A 20,225-nucleotide genomic window follows, 5' to 3' on the forward strand; every position below is an offset into this window, starting at 1 on the left:
CATCAATTCACTATCCTTAATTTTTTTTAGACCATCTTTCTTGGCTGTACATTCTTGACTAATAAAAAAATGACACAAAGAGGCAAAAGTCAATAGAACTTTCAACCAAATCAAGCCTTTAAAGAAAATTTCAGTGAATGAAGACCAATTGGTGGGGCTGGTGTGACAAGGGGCAAAGATTACTAAAGACTACTTCTACAAAAGTAAAATTTAAAAGGATACATCCACCAATTTTTCATTTCTCACATACACTGGTTCACTCTATTTTTAAAAAAGCTGGTTTGAGGGACAGGGGCTTTAGTTACAATTTCCTGGTCTCTCCATGTGAGCAGCACAGGGGTGACAGCCTGACAGACATGACCTGGCACAGTCAGCCCCATTGTTATGGTTTAATACAGCAATGTTTAGTGGGTCCCTCAGAGTAGAAATGAAGTTCTATTGCAAAGCCCTGCCTCAGCAAGGTGTTCACAAACCAAGTAACAGCTGAAGGACCCCTACTCACCTGTTTGATGGGAAAAACAGCACATATGAATGCAAATGGCTTAAAAAACTTGTCTTTGATCTTGAGAAGTCAAACAGGGAGTAACAGAAGTCCCAGTTCAGCACTGTGCCCACATGACAGAACCCAGGGTCTCAGAGGGCAGACCACAAACTCCCAACATTCCTAGAGGACACTTTGTTTCCCTCCCTCCAATGCAGGACAACAAACGTCTGCTCACCTGCAGCCCTGCCTTGATAGAGATCACTCTGCTGAGAAATGCTCATTTTGGTTTGTTTTCCCCTACTCTCCATGCTGGCTAGCTGCCATTTGAAAAATAAAAATGTCTCTGTGTACCAAATTGGAATCCCAGAGAAAAGGCCCATCCAAGACTTTAAAAGACTATTCAGCTCCCAGACAAGGACTTGTCTGGTTCAAGAGGTTGTATTAAACACATCTATGGGTAGCTATCACCATTTCACCACCTTTGACTCCTCTACAAGTTGGTCCCAGCTTTTGGGGTGCACTGGGGCTGGCTCTCATGAACTGACAACACATTAATGTCTTTCCTCATGCACATTCAGAATGTTAGCAGAACAATAGAATATATTAATTAATATTTTAAGTGGCTTTGTTTCAGCTTTTTAGAAGTGTTTTCTCTTAAAAACCACAATCACTTTCTTCTGTTACCTGCTGGCACCATATGAAAACTACAATGTTTACAAGGTGCTAAAGAACCCACAGAAACATTGAGTGCACTTAATCCCCCTGATGTCAAAGGGATTTTAGCCTAGCTAGTCTTCAAGCATTCCATCTATGCAGTGATGGCTAATCAGACTAGCAGGTCTCATCCTGCAAATCACACTGCTCAGAAGATCCACGGAACAAAGAATTTTATCAGCACCATGGGCTGCCAGCTGAGAGCACTGAACAGAAAGCTGATTGCTGCACTAAGACCTTAAACTGTTGTTTATCGTGCCCAAAGCTATTTTTAAATCTATCCATCAATCTGGAAAGAAAAAGGCCCCCCAACAATCCAAACAAAAAAATACAGCAGTTCCTACAGGGCAGCAAGTGTCAATAAGAACTTCAGCAGGACAGGCACAAAACAGTGAGGTTCTAACAAGAGCAGTAAAACAAGTAATTTAGCATCTTGCTGAAAGGTGCAAATTAAACAGATTGTCTCATTGATCTGTCAGGTGAAAACTGAGGTAGCTGTAGCAAAGCTTGTAGATTTGCTTGTGAAACCAGATGTAACATGATGTGAGTGAGTCTTGAGGATGGTCCTGTGCAGGACTAGGGGCTGGACTTGATGATTCATGTGAGTCCCTTCCAATGTGGTTCTGTAATACAGCTGGGGTTACCCATCAAGGTATGACCTTTCCTTATCAGGTCCATATGCTTTTCACTTCTACTTAAAATGTACAAAGATGTTAAGTTCTACCATTTCCTAATCTTAAGATTCACATTTTTTTTCTTATGTCATTCAATTTAACAGGTGTAATAAGCAACTGAGAACATCCTTCTGGTGGTGTTTTTCAATGTCTGCCCTGCACCAAAGCATCCCTCTGGCCCCTGTCCCTTGGGGTACATGCAGCAGATGGCAGGCCCCCCACAGACAGGAGCCAGTGGTCTGGTCTTATCCTCCTTTATAACCTTTAACAGGATGGTGACTATCACTGTGCATGCTACAGGCACTGACAAGGACAATGCAACATCTGCAAAACAGGAAAAGAAACCTACTGACCTGATCCTGCAAGATGCCACAGAGAAAACTGTCAGTCCTGAACAGATCTGCCTGGTAGCACAGATATCCTGCATTAAAAATTGCCTGCACAATCACATTGATCTAGAGTTATTGGAATGAGCACAGGATCAATTGCTGCTACTGAAAAAGCTAGCTCCAGGTGTATTAAACACCTGACCAAAGCCCAGTGTTTGTGCACACCCTGTGCTGCCCCTGCTGCACCCCACAGAGATGAGTGTGTCCCTGCCCCTGTCAGAGCACAGCAGCTGATGTGCCAAGGCTGCACTCCCCCAGCTGTGCATGTGAGGTGCAGGGTCACAGTCACACATCAGCCCCTGCTGAGCCGCGGCACCTCAGAAGCATTTGAAACACCTTCTGGTTCTTCTGCCAGGCTGCTCCATGGCTAAAACTCACTTCCCTGGCCCCTGGCTCCTTCCTGGGAGGCACTAAGAAGGCACCAGCAGCAGAGAAGCAGCAGCATCCAAGCCCAGCCAGCCACAGACTTTCTGCTCCCAAGAAAGACACAGTTGCATGTAGCCCTAAGACAACCTTCCTAACTTGCCCAAGCACTGCATCTCTTCACCTTGCTGAACACAACATTTTCAAATTGTTGCAGTGAAAAAACCAGAAAGACTATATATAAATATATTTTTAAAACCTAGAAACCTTGAGCATTGAGCATTTCTCTGGGTCCTCCTGAGATACCATTGATCCTCTGCCTTGCTGCTAGCCTGCGAATTGCTTTCCACACAAAGAAGGAAACTTACCTCCTTTCTCCACCTCTGAATTCTACCACACATTGAGCCCTTAGTGGAAAAGGCAATACACAATCATGAACACTCATCCTATTGCTTTAAATAGCAATTACAAAATTCTTGGTCACCAATATGAACCCCTGTATTACCATTTACTTACCCTTTTTCCTATTGTTAATATTAATATCATCAAGGCTTTCATGGGGCATGTTTGAGCTCTGAATTTCAGAGGCTCCCCTAATGGAAGCTGTTATCAGCATTCTCATCTTACAAACAAGGAAATCAAAGCAGGCATTGGAAGCCAAAGTGACTTGCCCAAGGTCATCTTGCTGACAATAGGCAGAGATGGGAGTACAGCTAAAAGCTTCTCTTGCACCCCAGCACAGGAAGAGCCAAAAATTATCTTCTCATGCCACATATGCCAGCTCTTGCATTTGTTTCTACCAAGTCTACAGTAATTAGTACACAAACACAAATCACAGGTGTTTGGACCCTGTGCTCAAAACAATGGCCAGTGACAAAAATCTTACTGACCAAAGTGCATTTGGAGCCCAGCCTCTTCTTTCATTGCTTACCAGTTTCTTGCAACTCTCATCAACAAAGCATATCTGGTAACCGATCTGTGCAGAAAACCCTGCTGCTCATCTTTATATACTGGGCCGTTTAACCAAAGCACGACACTGCTGAACACCTTCTGAGTCCTCAGTGCCCATCTGGGTAAAACAAGCACACTTAGAGAGCACTGTGCTGACCAAAAAACACAAGGTGGGCAACGACCTCCCGGAATCACCTGTTATTTTCTTTCTTTCTTTCGCTGCTCGCCTGTGCAGGCAGCCGCGCCTGACTCCAGAGGCTCAGCAGTGCGGACAGCTGAGAACAGACTGGAAGCTCTGGGACGTGCCCGGCCGCACACACGGGCTGGGGGAGCGCACGGGGACCCGCACCGCGCTGTGCTGACAGCGCGGCACAAAGTCCTGCTCGGGGCTCTGATGTCACCGGGCCGGAATGCTGCTGTTACCGTGAGTGAGTATATACACATACATACATACATACATATACACATACAAACATATACACACATATATATAGTAGGTATTGTGTATCTATCCATCTAGATAGACAGATAGATATAGCGTGCAAAACGGCTAGGTGTGTATCATACGGCCATGAAGACATTGTATACACAACACTATTATTATTTACAAGCTCAGACTCGATGTGTTTACCACACGCTTTTCAAGGTGCACTTACACGAGCACCCCCAGGATCCGCACCGCCTCAGCATTCCCCGCGCTGCTCCGCAGGCGGGGGCGGGACGTGCGGACAGGAGACCGCCGGAGCGGGGATGTTCGTGTCCCTTCCGCAGCCCCCAGCCCCGGCAGCCGCCCCACGCCCCCGGCACGGCCCCACCGCGCCCGGCGCCCCCAGCCCCGAGCAGGCGTCCCGGGGCGGCGGCTGCTCCTCACCTGGTGGCAGAGGATGGTCCGCTGGACCAGGCGGGCGTAGCCGTCCAGGCGCACCCCCGAGTTGCTGCGGCTCCTCATGGCCCCACGGCGGGCCCGGCTGCCCGGCCCGGCCGCGCTCAGGGCGGCGGTACCCGGAGATGGCGGCGGCCTCTCCCCGCCCTCACGGCGGAGCGGGGCGGGGCGGCAGCGGCCTCCGCCCTCAGGCACCGCGGGGACACCGGGACAGCCCTGCACTGGACCGAGCGGAGGAGGGGCCGCCTGGCGTGACAAAAGCCCGGCTACGTTTGTAAAAAATAGTGTCGATTTTACAGAACCTCTTCGTAAATTCGTAAAATAAAGCTGAGAATACCAGAGTACTTGTTGGAAGCTTTTCTTTCCCCCAGCCTTAAAAAACCCCACCGTTTTGAGATCTGATCGAATGAAAGCACGGCACAGATGTAGCAGAGTAGCTGAAGGTGTGGTGTTCAATCAAAATTCGGAAACAATTTTTTCCCGTTGTCTTTTTTTTTTCTTCTTCTTTTTAAGTGAAATTGTAGCATTAGCAGAGTTACTATTGTCACTTTTCCTTGCTGTTCTTCCATCATTGCCTGTAGCCGACAGTCGTGGTTGAGAAGGCAGCGTTCACAGCCGCGTTGGTTCATCGGTGGCGGTCGGGCCCCACCTCTGCAGGTGCTGCACAGCAGAGCAGAGCACAGAGCTCGGAGCTTCATCACCTCCCCCTGCCAGAGCCGGGCGGTGAAACCTGCCCCGGGCCGAAACAGGGACCAGCTCACGGCTCCCTGAGCTCTGCACCAGCCTCCCCCTTCAGGGCACCGCCTCTTAGAGAGACTGCACTTGGGTACCAAGTTTGCTGGGCAGGTTGCTGTTTATCTTTGACTAAGCTTAAAACCTCCTTACAGATCCCCCGAGTCAGCCTTGCAGCCACAAACTAATGCACAGAATTTTACTTGGTGCTGTGGGCGGGTGTTGCAGCTTTCCCCGAGCTCTCTCTGGGTGTCCTGGCTAAACAAAGTCCAAGAGACCAAGTACCAAAAAGATACTGTAACACCCAGTAAAAACACCCTCTAAAAACACGGTTGCAGCTAGTTTGAGGATGAGCTAAAATGTTATGCTAAAATACGCTGGTGCAAGGGCAAATTTTTACTACAATATGAGTGTGCTATTAAGTGGCAAAGTCAGAAAGGACTCATCTCCCCTAGGAATATTAAAAAAAAATATTTCAAGAATCCTAACATATTTTAGTGTGTAAAAATAAAAACAAAAAGACTCCGAGCAGGTCAGTGGAATTTGTGTATTCATAGGGAACTTAATTACTGAAGCTAAAGTCAGCTATGTGCGTTTGCTTACAGCATTCCTTTGGGAGAGCTTCAGCAGTCTTGAGGGCAGGCATTGACTGGACTAACCTATGTCAGGGTTTTCTCTGCTAATATCCAGATCTGTCAGAACCATGCAAGGTAAAATATGTAGTAGAGAATAAATGCAAAAGCTGGGTCAGCTTTATCTCCAAGAGGTGACATACTGTTGATCCTGTAATCTGAAGAATTGTAACGCAGTCTGGTATTAATGACACATTTATCTAAAAGACAAAGTTTATATATTTTGTGTTGCACTTGCTGCAAATTTATTACTTTTTTTTTACAGATGAAAATATAAATATAATAACATTAAATAAATTTACAAGAACACTGCAAAGGCAATTAGCCAAATAGTTTAAGCATTCACAGAAATGTATTCCAGCTACTAGCATTCCAGGATGGGCTTTTACCAACATGCAGCTAAAACCCTGTGGATAAACATAACAAATACTTTAAATTCTCCCCTTAAAAGCATAGTCAGAGTAATTTTGGATGTGACTGAAATAACTGAAAGAACCTGTGTTGCCCACAGAACCACAATGGGGTTTGAGCACTGCAGAGGTTCAATTGCTAACTCCAACAGAGCCCCAGATAAGAGGCACGTAACTCATGCTTTTTGTTAAGGAGTGTGTTTTCAGGGCACCCAACTGAGCCCTCCCCACTGGGAAAGCAAAGCCCTTGCTCCCCATCAGCATGCACCTGCTTCATGCAGCCCTCTTTACAGGGCCTGGTACTCTGCAGTCTGGCACCAGTTTTTCCTAGTTTGCTTTAGGAGCATCCAACTCTTGCCCAAGAATGCAAATTGAAAAAGCAATGGCCATAGCTGCACATGTGTGTGAGGAAGAAGAGGTAAGACCAGGGCTTAGGCCAATTTCTGTTCAGGAATCTTTACAATGTTGTATGGACTTTCAGCTGTTTTACATGAAGAGCCAAAATTCTTTTTTTTCCCAGTAAATATCACAAGAGGAATGAAATTTTGCTTCAGCAATTACTGAGCTAGTGCCTCAGTATTTGGTTTGCCAACTGCAAGCCGAAGTTTAAGCAGAAATACTCATTAGAATAGCTCAAGAGCTGCCCCTTAAAAAACAGCCATGCAATGAAACAAACAATTTCTGAGCTACTAAATATAGCAGCTGTCATTTATTATTTCTACTTTTTCTTAAACTTGCCTCCCCTCCCCCCCCAAACTTCTCAACTTCCATCATTGCAAATGAAAAATGGCAGTGTCTCACCACTCAATATAAATACTGACCCTGGTGAAATCAATGGCAAAAACTGATGACTTCACTCAAGCCACCAACACAGATTAGCTGTACATAATAACCCACTGACTACTTTATTTAATACTCCATTCATGGCACTCTACTTGAATTATACCCAATTTCTCTCCCTCTGTAATGTACTAAAAGGTAGCTAAAGGTTCAAGACCGATTGTGTTTGTTATTTACAGTTCTGCATCTAGTGAATATATTCAAACTACTGTAAGTGATCCATTTACTGGACAAATTAAGTTTTGTAGCATTCTATGTTAAAGAAAATTAACTAAAGAAAAATGCAAACTCACAATAAAAGTTACAAACAAAATACCAATTATTTTTCTATACATAGGTATATTTAAATTTATATTACAAGAAATAAATATAAAAGTATCATTGAGATGCTTAAAGGTTGATATTTTCTGCTTATGTACATGACTGCAGAGTTTGCTACTAAAACGTACTAAAAGTTGAAGACAGTGTAGCTAACATTTTTAAAGTTAACATCGTTTGTATACACAAGTTGTAACTTTCTACATTTATACAGTACTACAAAGCATTATATCCAGATAAACTTAATTGTAATAAAAAAAGTCTAAATAAAACTTTTGTTTAAATGTTAAAAAAACCCTCAAGAAACCCCACTCTGAAGAAGAAAAAAAATGGAAGTGTGCCAGCTGTAATCCGACATCCAAGACCTTGTCAAAATGACAGGTTCCTTTCTTTTCTTTTTTTTTTTTTTAATAATTGTCCTTGTCAATCCATTGCATGGCTGCCTTGAAGTTCCAGTACCATATATTAAATAAAACCAGTCCTTGGTCTGCTCACATTATGTAAAACTGCTAAAGTGAAACTCTACTTCACACTGTAAAACAATGTGCTGTTTAAAAGGAAATCACATTTTCTCCATAGAACTTAGGCTTCCTCTCTTTGAAGTCCTTCTGAGTGAGATTTGGCTTTCTTGGCTGCCAGTATCATCCTTGTCTTGGAATACAAGTTGTTTGCCTGAAAAGTCATGGAGACACACATCACCATTCTGTACACTGAAACAAACACCATTCTTCTCACTGGAAAGATGGCCTGTTGAAACAAAAAAGTGCATTCCTTATCAGAAAGGTTCAGAATCAAGCCTCCCATGCTTTTTTTAGTCACTATAGGGAGTTCATACACTCTCATTTTATCCTTGCAACAATTTTAAAATGTGTATTTTTGGTAAGTATTTTGTATACATTTCTTTTCCTGTGTGAAATCCTGATATTTGAGAGATGTTAATATATTTATGCACAAGGATTCAATATTTTAAGCAATGAAGGTCACAATTCTCAAAATGTAGACTTGACTTGGAATAAGTATCACTAGGTAAGATGCAAAACACTCCTCATTTTAATGATTTGCTTTAATGAATTAAGTTTTAAAGGTGTCTCAGATGTGCCATGCATCTGAAAGAAGAGAGTACAAGGAATTCAACTTACAGCATTTACTTCTGAAGGACAATCGGAATAAGGCCTAGGTCTGATCACGGATCAAAACCATCCTTAGACTGCAGAGAATCTTACCCATTTAGGTGAATCCACAATGAACACATCTAATACTATTGCTGACTGAAGCCTTTTACTGAAATGCTCCACAAATATTTAGTTCACTGGATAAATCTTCTGTCCCTATGTATCACATTCTAAATATTTTTAATGAGAATTTGTGGTTTTTTATACTAAGTATTTGTGTAAACACTTCAGTTTGGACTTTTAAAAAATTTAGTTATTAATTTAAAGTCAACCATCACTTAAACAGGCACAAATGCAGACAGGATAAGAAAAGCAGAAGAGCTTCGTTCATGAATTTAAATAAGAAAAAGGTTGAAATGATAGAAAATAACCACACTTGCTAACACTGTGATTGTTGCTTAACCCCCTGCCTGCCTAACATTGTTTTATCTTAGGAGTGTTCAAAATAGCTGTGCCCTAATCCTAGGGCAAAAGCAGAGAAGAAAATAAGGCTTTTCTGTGAACAAATTCAGAAGGGTGGTTTGTGTTCCTCATTGAGAAAATCTGCAAGTTCAGCCATGTGATACCTAACTGTAATTTCTGAAATATGCAAATCTGCAAGAGAAAAACTGAAAATAAGGCAATATTAGAATGCCATTAAAGAATGAAGTCCAGTAGGAAAGCAAAGTCACAGGCTATACAGACATCCCAAACTTACCACAGTAAGTCATTCAGTCCTAAATCTGGAATAGCATTTCAGTAGAAGCAGTGAAGCTAAAACAATAAAGTCTTTACAGCTTGGTATATTTATGACATAGGTCTTGATTTCTAGAATGGTTTTGGTTTTGGAGGTCACTTTTTAAAATGAAGTGTTGCAATGTTATTTTCAAGTTCCAGCTTTGAGAGGAGAGCAATCGGGTGCAGCAAATTATTAGGTCCCATGTTCCTATCTAACAGCAGTCTAATACCTCTTGGAGGCATTAGCCCAGCTCTTCTGAGATACAAATGCCCCATGTTTGGAAGATTAGGTGTCAGGAATTGCCTCCAAGAGCTTTGCTGGGAGCTATCCAGTTTAGTTATAGGTTTAGCCTCTTCTTACAAAGAATTATTTAGTCAAAATATGCAGGCAAGGTGTCATACAACCCTCTTGATATGAATGGAGGATGTGGTTTGAGGCTCACAGCATTCAAAATAGACAATAAAATAGGAAATTAGGTGGGTCACCAGAGACATCCATGTTTATAAGTGCACAGGAACAAGGTTTTATCAAAGTTCTTTCAGCTGCTTTTATCTAAGAAGCTTTTGGCACAGGACAAACAGACACACTGGAAAGGTCTGATTATGTGAATATAGTAGGACAGAATTGGAGCACAGCCAACAGAATTGGCATCACTCAATGGTTTAGATCATCAATTTAGCATCTCATTCCAAAATACCCAAAAGAACAAAACTTTCCAGAAAGCTGCAACAGGCTCATTCATTCGGTTGTTACAAGAAACAAGTTCAATAGAACATTTCTGCTCTTTCTTTCTGTTGAGAAAAGCAGTCAAAATGCTTTTGTAGCTGGTATAAGCATGTCAGATGTAGCAGGGAGAGATGGCTTCTTTCATCAGAGCAATTAACATAGCAGGGAAAAAAGAGCCCTACAAGACATGCAGGCTTTTGCACCTGAAAACTTCTCTCTTTGAAAGGAAATACTTCTACCTAAAAATATTGTCTTACTTTGTGTCTAATGACAGTGAGTGTCACTGGATGCTCAACTGATCTGTTAGATAAAAAATATGCTAATTATTGCATGATGTGGTATCCAAACAGGGAGATTTTTACAAAGGGATGTGAAAAAAAAAACAACTTCAATTTAGAAAGTGTACAGGGCATGTCCAAATGCCATCTCCTCAAGTGTTGTGATTTCTCTGCAATATGCAGTTACACTCAAAGGAACAGTATGAGTAATATGAGTTACACTCAAAGGAACAGTAACCTCTAAACCACATACAAATTATTTTACTCCGTATATCTGAGAAGTTATCTGCTGATAGAATCTTGTTGATTATGTGCTGTCTTCTGACAGCATAGGCCAAGAAATGAGGACAACACAGCCTCTCAAAGCATGTTCAACAACTTCATAATAAACATCCTAGTTGATGACATGACTTAGCCTCAGCTCTTGATCAGTTGGGAAAATACCATTACTCCATTACACAGGAGTAATGTCTTCTGAGTTTTGCTTGACTTAGGGTTTTATACATTACAGATTTGTAAGGTATTTTTCTGTTAGAAAAATTGATTGTCTTTACTTTCAATGGTGATTCATATTTAGCTTTCTCAACAGACAAATAAGCTACAGCAAATTGCAAGCGAAATTGAGTGCAGTGCTACTGCATTTCAACTCCTCAGGAAGAGCAGAGGGCAGCAGTGCAGAGGACAGTACTATGTTAGAACAGGAAGGATGGAGAATTTTACTTCTGAAGATATACTATTTTGCATTACACTTACCATTTCCATTTGCATGGACTGAATAATCGTTATTCATTAGCAGTGTTGTAGAGTTAGTGGAGTTACTGTTTGATTGTAAGGAGTTGGAAGAACTGGATACTCCTTGATTTACAGTCTGCTTCTTTAAACCATTTGTAGCAGTTCTACTCCAGTCTAAAACAGGAAAGAATATAACTCACACAAGCACTTTATAAAAATATAGTTAATAATGCAATAATTGATATAAAACCAAGGTTTTACACACTTCTTACAGTATTCTAGACAGAATTATATTGTAAGAATTTAATGAGTCTTGATGTTTAAAATTATTTAAATCTAGTTCCTTTTCTCTAGTCCCTTTTTAAAATACAAGCAGCCAACTGTCATAGTTTTACAACTGCAGAGCAGATCAGAAAAATAACTGAAGCGTAGTTGATTCTCTAAGTGAAAGTGTATAAAAATACATGGCTTTAGAAGAGGACAACTACTTAGTAACAAAATAGCATAAAGTAATTCATGTCTTTTTTGGTTTAAACCATGCTTCCCTTTGTTTTTGTGGAAATAACAGGTAAAACTACGTCTGACCCACAAGCTGGAACAAATCTTACCGTTTCTAACTGACCAAAAGTCTTCTGCAAAGACATGCCTTTACCCTGCAGTGGAAGAGGTCATCTCTTAGCAGTTAGCAGCTTAAGGCAGCAGCATGTAAACATGCAAGCACTGCATCAGCTACCACCTTCAAAAAGTATAATTCTGGAGGTTTACTGAATCTTATATAATAAACTAGAACTGCAACTGCAGCAACATGATCAATTGGTTTTTTGGGGAGGATTTTTGTGGTTTTGGTTTTTTTTGTAATTATTACAAAATACCAGGAACTTAACACTAAATATAAGAATTCAGAAGCTAAAAAAAAAATAAAATTAATATTTACCAGAGTTTTCAGCCAGCCTGAATTTCCCACAACAAAGATATCTTCTCCACTGTTTACGGACATTCTCCTTTGTTACACAATAGAAGATGAAAATGAAGAACCCTGCAAAGCAATAACATAAAAGATTGTTGCAGAATTCACTTTTACTACTTCCTAATGAACAATGTTTTGGTTTTCTTTAATTTCTTTTAAATTTCTAATAAAAAGTAATGACACCTTTCTTTTCTGAAAAAGTTTACAACTCTGAACACTGCAGAGCACTTTTTCCTTACATAGATTAGAGGAATCATACACACAATAGAAAAAACAACAAATACAACAAAATGCACAAAGTGCATAAAGTTTCCTTTTATCAAATAAAAAGGGAAAAATCTATTGATCTTGAAATTTGCTTAATGCTTTTGAAAAAGAATTCAAAGCAATGTCAAAGAGAGTGTGTGATACCACGCTATCAGACTGTGAAGCTTTTTTAGCACATTGTGTGACACTGTTACATCTTTTATTAGCAGCTAACCTGTCACCACCAATGCTACAAAATTTTGAGCACTCATCCAAAGAAAATAACTCATATCTAAAATAATAATAAATGGTACCTCCTTTACTACAATTTCAAACATTTACTAGAAGGGATGGTGCCCATCCTATCCCCTACCAGTGCCACCTTACAGCGTCTTTGTCTACTTCTCATTTGCTACTAACTGACACAGGGTGGCATCCAACTTCCCCTGCTTAAAAGTTCATTACAATTGCCCCCCTTTAAGGGAAAGTAGCACTCAATCTTTACACAGTTTCCAATCTGCAATGGGAAACAGTTGTATTAGATTTAGAATGAATAGTAAATAATAGTAAGTCAACACAGCAAATAGGGGAAAGTGTATGTATACACTGAACAGCAATTTTCACTGCTTTAGTCTCTCTGGGAAACCATCCAATCAGTCATCTAAGTGCCATTTAAGCAGAAGTTTGGATCCAAACTTCAGAAGGACAATTCAGGTATATTGGAGGACAGCTACAATCCCTCCTGTTTATATAAAAGTCAATGTGGCATCTCTGCTTTTGGATATGTCCAGCAGCACCCACCATTGCAAAACTTTATGTTTTCATATCTACTTCTCATATATTCTTAAGTACTATATAGGCCATGTTTAACAGTTGGGTCACTAACTTTCAAATGTTTCAGCCTTGCTTGTCTCAATGAGCCTTTGCTGAATGTCCAACCTCCCCCAGAAGCCTTAGGGGAACTGAAGAAATGATACTCTTTTCACTACATGAACTGCATTATAACGTGAACACTTAAAGTAACCGAGTATTCAAAATTCATCTGTTTGTTAGTGGAAACACAGTCACTTCCAGGAATATCTGTTTTGCATACACTTTTTAAATGACAATATTTATACCATACCTATATAAATAGTATCTAGTTTTTCTGTACTTTATCATAACAAAACTGCAACTTAAAGTTACTGTAAAGCAGTATCATCTCATCTCTAATATAATTAACATGCTACTGCACATATCAAATTTAAATTTTTATTGCTGAATCAAGAAAATGATGTTTCAAAATGTTTGGTTTGTTATATTATAGACGGGGAGCTGTTATGTGGGGGACAAACTTACCTTGCAAAGTGTTGAAAATAGTAAAGAGGTAAGTAAATACCTCATTTACTGTGAAGAAAGCAAACCCCCAAGTAATTCCCAACAAGAATGTGAGGCCAGCAACGCTCCTAAGGTCTTGGATACTGGTTTTCCTTTGAGCACCGAGTTGTTTCTTCTTTTTGATACGACAGAGCTGGATCAGCACAACAATGAACATGCTGATATTGATCAGGAATATCAGGCAGAAGTATCCCACAGCAGTAATATAGAAGACAATTCTATTTTTGATCCAGCAGCTAGAACAGAAGAGCAGTCTGTCAACCATTGTCAGAAACAGAAACTAAGTGAAATAAACATGAGACAGACTTGTAGTTTCTTGCATGCAAAGCATTTTTGCCTTTTACAAAAGAAGTTTGGGTTTTTTGGCCAAAGGATATGAGCCTTCATAAAGGCAATAACCCTAAAACATGAGATACTGTAGAGTTGTACTATTTCAAAGCACTACAATTGCTTTCTTGCCTTTCCCCCCCTTTACTTTAAAGAAAAGAAATTTGTAGGACCTCCTTCCACTCCCCACCCTCACCTCCCCCAGAGCTCCTCCCTTTCACTCACAATTCATCAGGTCCGTTTATGGAAACCTTTCCAGTGGTTATCAGACCATAATTATCCGGTGATACTGCCAACACAATGGACACAACTATTGCTGGTAACCCTAAAAGATTATGAGAAAACACATACATTAAAATCCTAACAGAGACAGTATTATGAGGACTTGAAATTATTATATTTTGCTACAAAATCTTCATATTGTTTCTGAAATTTGGCTGTTGAACTCTGCTGACTACTAGCTGTCTGAAAAATTGCAGCATTCAAACTGCTTAGGAGCACAACTTGCAAAGAAACAAGAGGAGTCCTTCACAGCCAGCTCCAAAACTTTCTGAATAAACCAACAAATACCATTAGTCTTCAAAGTGCTTCAAAATATCTTTTACAGCATAACTTATTTTCATTCTTACATATGTTTTAAGAAACAAATAGGAGATGAAAATCAGGCCCAGAATCTCTTCATCCTCTATCCAGTTAGATCTGGTTTTGCTACTTTTTGTTAGCAACAGTGCTATTCCAGAAATAGACCTACTTATTGGCATTTATTCTCAAAATAAAGGAAGCATGCACATTCAAAATTGGTTCTAAGGAAAATTCATTATCACTTTGAATTGCAGAAACTTCAGTTCTGCAGCTGGGGGCACTCCACACCTCAGAAAGGTGGAAAATATAACATTTAATGACTGCCTAATTTTAATTTCTGACCTGTATCACATTCACTGAAATACTTGATAAGAAGAATTATCTATTCAGCATAAAAAAGGAAAAAAAAGATACATACCCCAACCAACAAGACAAAATTTAAGAATGTATTTCCGTACATAGGTGTTAAAGACCTTCACAAGGGCCAGATACATGTGGAAAGCTTCCAGGCCCATCCAGGTAAAGGAAACCAAGAGGAAATAGTGAAGAAATACTGCAACTGCAATGCATAGGCCTCGTGTATCATACAGTGCAATCCATGAATCAAGCAGAAAAACTAAGTTGAGTAGAAGTAATGCAGCACACAGCTGAATAAGTATTTTGGAGGGGTAGTCCCTCCGGATTTTCCTAAAAAAAAAAAAAAAGAAAAGAACATTCATGGGATGACATCAGCTGTCCATGGATTCCTGGCTTACTTCCTTTCTTGCAGTCCTTGGCTTTCACAAATGCCAAGGGAAAAAAACCGAATTTTCATTCATATACAACGCTGCATGTGTTGCATTTATACATGGAGAGAAAAATTTACAACATACTTCCTAATTAACAGTCTGTATATATAAAGTTTTTTAGAGAAGGTTACATAAATACAAACAATCTTGGAGTCAAAGTGCTTAGTACCATGATTATTTTTTTCCGTTTTATGTTGGATTTCTTGTTACATTGCTATCCAAACCCAATAGGTGTCTGTTCTTTATTGCTAGACTAGATCAAGCTTTTGACTGGGCATATAAAGCCTTGAGAGAGGCAAGTCCCAGTATTAGAATAATGAGAGAATAAAGAAAGAATACAAATGCTTTTAAAAATGCTAAAATTCTGTACTGCTTTTTTGTGTATTGTATCTTAAATACATTCCTTCACACTTCTATTATGATAATCCATTATAAAATACTTCAGAGTGCTACTTCTTCAATTCTTACTGCCTATAACATCATGACAATTCACCTGTTGATGAGATTAAAATTTCTGAAGACTGAATCAACATCTTCCTGGTGAACTGGCCAAATCTGTGCATTATTTGTGGAGAGAGAATCCGTAACTATTGAAAAGGATTTCTCAGTGAAGACTATAAACAATCACAATTGAAGAATAATGGGGGCTCAGCTGAATGGGTACTTACTCAAAGGCTATGTAGGTCACAAGAGTAACAGAAAGAAAAATTGCAGAGAGGCCACATCCTATATACGATATAAAAGTCAGTACCAATTCTTGTGTGGGATTCAGAGGAGTATTTCCATACAAGTCCTAAAACAGAAACAGAAGTTATTTTCAGAGAACAGGTTTATTTAATGGAAAAATATACAGAAAAATTTTAAAAATCAAAACACACCTTTCCCTCTACACTTACAAATAAAGGACTCCATTCCTTTCATCATGGCTCTTATAAAAGGTTAGATGAAACAAAAAGCCAATCTAGTCTTTTAAAGAGCAGGGAGATGGGACTCCATGATCCTTATGGGTTCCTTCCAACTTGAGATATTATTTTATAATTCTATGACCCTAATTGTGAAACCCCATTTGATTTCCTAAATTTGATTTCCTAAATTTTATTTACAGTATAAACAGCTGCCTAAATTAGAAATCTGCAGCACTTAAAGAATTTTTTTTCCTCCAGTGGAACCCATGGACTCCCACTCAACAAGGAGTCTAAGCATATGCCTAATTGCATGGCTACCTGTAGTAACACTAAAGTGAATAGAACCTGAGTATTATTTATTAGCTTGTATGGGCTTATTGGGTCTTCACTTGCTTAAGACAACTCAAGGTTAAATGTGTTCTTGAACAAGGGTAAGATTGCATAATTCTTAAAATAATTACCATCAAAACTGCAAAACTTGTGAGATGGTTACATGAACAGACTGTTTCATTTACTCTACTTTCTTTGACTATGCAACCTTCATATGACCAGCCTCCATGTCCACCTGTTAAAAAAAGCAGCTTTGTTATTCATAAAAGGTTTCAATTATTTTAACATGAATTAAAATAGCTAAAACAGCATAGCATCTTGGGAGATCTCAGGTACTTACCATTTTTATTGAAGTCCCAAAAAACACATCTAACTGTTGAATTATCCTGTTTAGGAGTATAAACAAGAAAAAAATCAAGTTACTAAACTGTGCGTTTAGGATCAAATGATTTATGAATGATCTACAAAATTCAGGGAAGAATAAAACCGTACACAGCAAATATGCCTCTTCTATGTGAACATGAAATAAATTTAGGTGCATAAAAGGATTAAAAACTGCATGCAAAAATATGCTGAACAGATTTGAAGTCACCAGACAGGAGCTGGCTCTTGTGCTTATGCAAAGATTCTGTTCCTAGTAGAACCTCTTGAATGCTCTTTCAATGTCTTCCCACACCATACAAATTCTTGGGATTTCTCTTCCTTCCAGACTTTGTAACTTTTGAAGTCATGATCACACAGAAAAGGAAAAACCTTTTCATTTGCAAGTATTTGATCACTTCCTACTATCACAATGTTAAACATTTACACATAGATTTCCTCACACACATGTAAATTCTATAAATACCAGCAGCAGTACACTATATTGCTATAAATACTAATACTTCTACAGTTCAAAACTTATTATTATGTCAAAACAAGTAAAGACACCACTGAGCCAGCTCCTGAAAAAGCACCAGGTGAATTAGTGGAATGCCCACATTTTTCAGTTTACAATAATTGAATATTTAAAACTCTCTTAAGATATGAGATAGAAGACTTTAATCCTTGATGCTCCTTTCAGAAAGAGATGGTGTGCAAGAATCCTAATACTTCCTGATGACACAATCCTGTATTTCAGCTCCACTAAGAAAACAGACTTAGATTATTTTCTGGCCATACAACACCCACAAATGTCATGACTGCAGCAAACTACCACATCAAACTACACACAAACTGCACATCTACCACAGCAAACTACACTTTCAGTCTTTCCTCGAAGAGCTTATGTAGAATAAAACAGAAGAGGAAGTAAGAACAATAAAAGCAGAATGAATTTGTGATAGAGTAAAATTACCTTACATTACTTGAGAACCAAAATTTATACCAATGGCAAATAAGCAAACAGGAGTGATTTTTAAGGTCTGGGTAGAGATGAAATGTCCACATTAGTAAAGCAGAACAAGCTGACCTGTATTCTTAGTCAATGTTTCCACTACAACAACTTCAGGAGAGGCAACAAAACTGTACTGTAAGTCTGCCAAAATGGAAATTTTACCTGATTAGGCTTGATATTCTGCAAAAGGACAGTAACATTTGTTGTTAAGTTACTAATAGTGAGGTTAGCAACACTTGATGATATAACACTGCTGATTAAAGATGCATTCTTCAAGGACAGATCCTGGAATGAGAAAAAAACTCCAGATTTTAAAATCTTAAAGGAAACAATACTAGAATGCAGTACCCACAAGCTCATTTACTATGTGGAGCAAGCACTGGACAAAAGTAATTATTTTTTAAGTCAGAAGTTTTAGAATATGTTTTGTGGGGAAAAAAAATCCATTAATATTTTGCTCTAAGCTTGAATTTAAAATCCTTATGAATAGTGGGCAAAAAAATACCTGGAACACAGTGGTCTTTTTAAAGAAGTTGAATATAATTCTAGAAGCCAAGTCCAACTCTTCAGTGCGTAAATTTTTGAGCAATGATGGAGGAAGTGTAATTGATCCAAGATTATTTAAATTCTGAATTGGCTGAACTCCTAGAGAGATCTGAAAAATAAACACCAGGATTATGCTTTGTTTCAGTTTCTAAATAAATAAATAAATTATGACTTATTTTCAGTTTAAAACTTCAAAATAAATACCTCATTAATTAATGTCACAAACTCACTGCTGCTCTCATTCCTCTCCCACTCCAATGCATAAATAGCACTTATAGGACTGAAAAGGATTCGTCCCATTTCAGGTAGGTCTGCCTACCACTGAAAATAATCTGCCTTTAACAATTTCCCTACAGGGACATAACACACCACTCTGTGTTTTGTATTGATCTGGAAAAGGTGAGGAGCAAAAACTCTGTGTAGCTTTAACTATGTAGGGAGATCAACAGCTTGAAAGCCTGCAAAGGCAAATAATTTTTATACCCTGCAGGGAGTATGTCAGAATTCAGAAAAAGTGAAAACAGCCATTATTTGTCAATACATTTTTATGTTCAGAAGGTTAAGTTTATATTCTTAGATAAGAACATAAACCCTAACTTTTTGGTCATCTGGCAAAAATTCCAAAAGTAAACTGGATAAGCAACAATTCAGGTACCTCAAGAGCTCAGTGATCTTATACTGTACAAAAAGAGATCTGAACTTTCACCCATTTTATGTGCTGCACATTTTATTTGCTGTGCTTACAGGCCAGGGAGCTTTGTTTAGTACAGAATCTCTCAAGATTCCTGTCATACATTAGTCCTTTACATACAAATATCACCACCTCAGAGTTCCTGGGAGATGTAAAACATTAGTAGTACTGCAGAAAGAAATTCTCTGAGTATTGAAAGAATGGCTGTAATTAGAGTAACAGTGTGAACTCCCCGAAGCGCCCTAACAATGTGATTTAACTCATCTGCTTAGACCAGCTCACTCTAAATGTTGTTGATCATGCATCCCCTAAAAATTTTTGAGCATGAACCCCAGTATATACCTATCCATAAGTTACATATATGAATTACTTTACTAATATATTATGCAAGTTATAAAATATTTTTTTTTAAATTAAGGAGATTAAAAATTACTTCTAAAAATGTATTTTTTAATTTATTATAAAATATAAATATAAATGCATTTTCCTGCACTGCACTGGACTGTCATGTGCACACCCTGGGGTACTCAAACCCCACTTTGGAGATCACTAGTGTAGACAGCCATCAAAGAAATCCTGGGTCAATTCCACAAAAGCACTCCTATTGCTCTAGTTTGAAGTAGATGATACTTATTGAAAATTCTCAGTGTTTCATTGCCAATGCCATGAAAGCAAAAATCATTCCTTAGCAAATATCTGTATGTCAGCACTAGCATCTCCTAATCATCTCACATTCATGCACTATATATTGCTAAAAAATAGAAAAGAACTCAAATCTTAAACATTTATATAATTTTCAGTAACACAGAAAAGTTCCAGTACTACATATGGCTTACGATACATTAAGCTATTTTCTTCTCTGAGGAGGCAGAATGTGTCAAAATTGGTCCAAAACTTTCCATCTCTCCTTGCTTAAGCCTCCAAGGCTGGTATTGTCCATTATTTTCTCTGTCAGGAGGGAGGTTTTGAATGAGATAAAGGGGATCCAACCAAACTTTCTAAGCACTTCTTTCTTGGTGAGATGCCATTAGTGACAAATGTTCTGAGCATCATTATCCAAGCAACATACATAATA

The 20,225-nt window shown here is 38.9% G+C and overlaps 2 protein-coding genes across 2 annotated transcripts in view; both read right to left on the reverse strand.

Annotated features, from left to right (window-relative positions):
- PHKA2 (phosphorylase kinase regulatory subunit alpha 2) overlaps nt 1-4,574 on the reverse strand; it is a 43,497-nt gene extending 38,923 nt beyond the window's left edge. Inside the window, exon 1 of the mRNA XM_054272098.1 lies at nt 4,447-4,574. Within this exon, the coding sequence (XP_054128073.1) occupies nt 4,447-4,524 (78 nt within the window). The 5' untranslated portion in view covers nt 4,525-4,574. The remainder of the gene's footprint in view (nt 1-4,446) is intronic.
- A 3,209-nt stretch (nt 4,575-7,783) lies between these two features.
- The window catches only part of ADGRG2 (adhesion G protein-coupled receptor G2), a 45,816-nt gene continuing 33,374 nt past the window's right edge, over nt 7,784-20,225 (reverse strand). The window contains exons 17-27 of the mRNA XM_054271726.1: nt 18,419-18,568; nt 18,076-18,198; nt 16,879-16,924; nt 16,670-16,773; nt 15,972-16,096; nt 14,934-15,202; nt 14,159-14,258; nt 13,568-13,842; nt 11,951-12,052; nt 11,038-11,190; nt 7,784-8,062 (exon numbers count right to left, since the gene is read on the reverse strand). Of these exons, the coding sequence (XP_054127701.1) occupies nt 7,953-8,062; nt 11,038-11,190; nt 11,951-12,052; nt 13,568-13,842; nt 14,159-14,258; nt 14,934-15,202; nt 15,972-16,096; nt 16,670-16,773; nt 16,879-16,924; nt 18,076-18,198; nt 18,419-18,568 (1,557 nt within the window). The 3' untranslated portion in view covers nt 7,784-7,952. The remainder of the gene's footprint in view (nt 8,063-11,037; nt 11,191-11,950; nt 12,053-13,567; nt 13,843-14,158; nt 14,259-14,933; nt 15,203-15,971; nt 16,097-16,669; nt 16,774-16,878; nt 16,925-18,075; nt 18,199-18,418; nt 18,569-20,225) is intronic.

The sequence above is a fragment of the Melozone crissalis genome, unplaced genomic scaffold (genome assembly GCF_028551555.1).
Source record: "Melozone crissalis strain CALT ecotype California unplaced genomic scaffold, PUWL_Pcris_2 ptg000013l_1, whole genome shotgun sequence".
NCBI classification, from domain to species: Eukaryota; Metazoa; Chordata; class Aves; order Passeriformes; family Passerellidae; genus Melozone; species Melozone crissalis.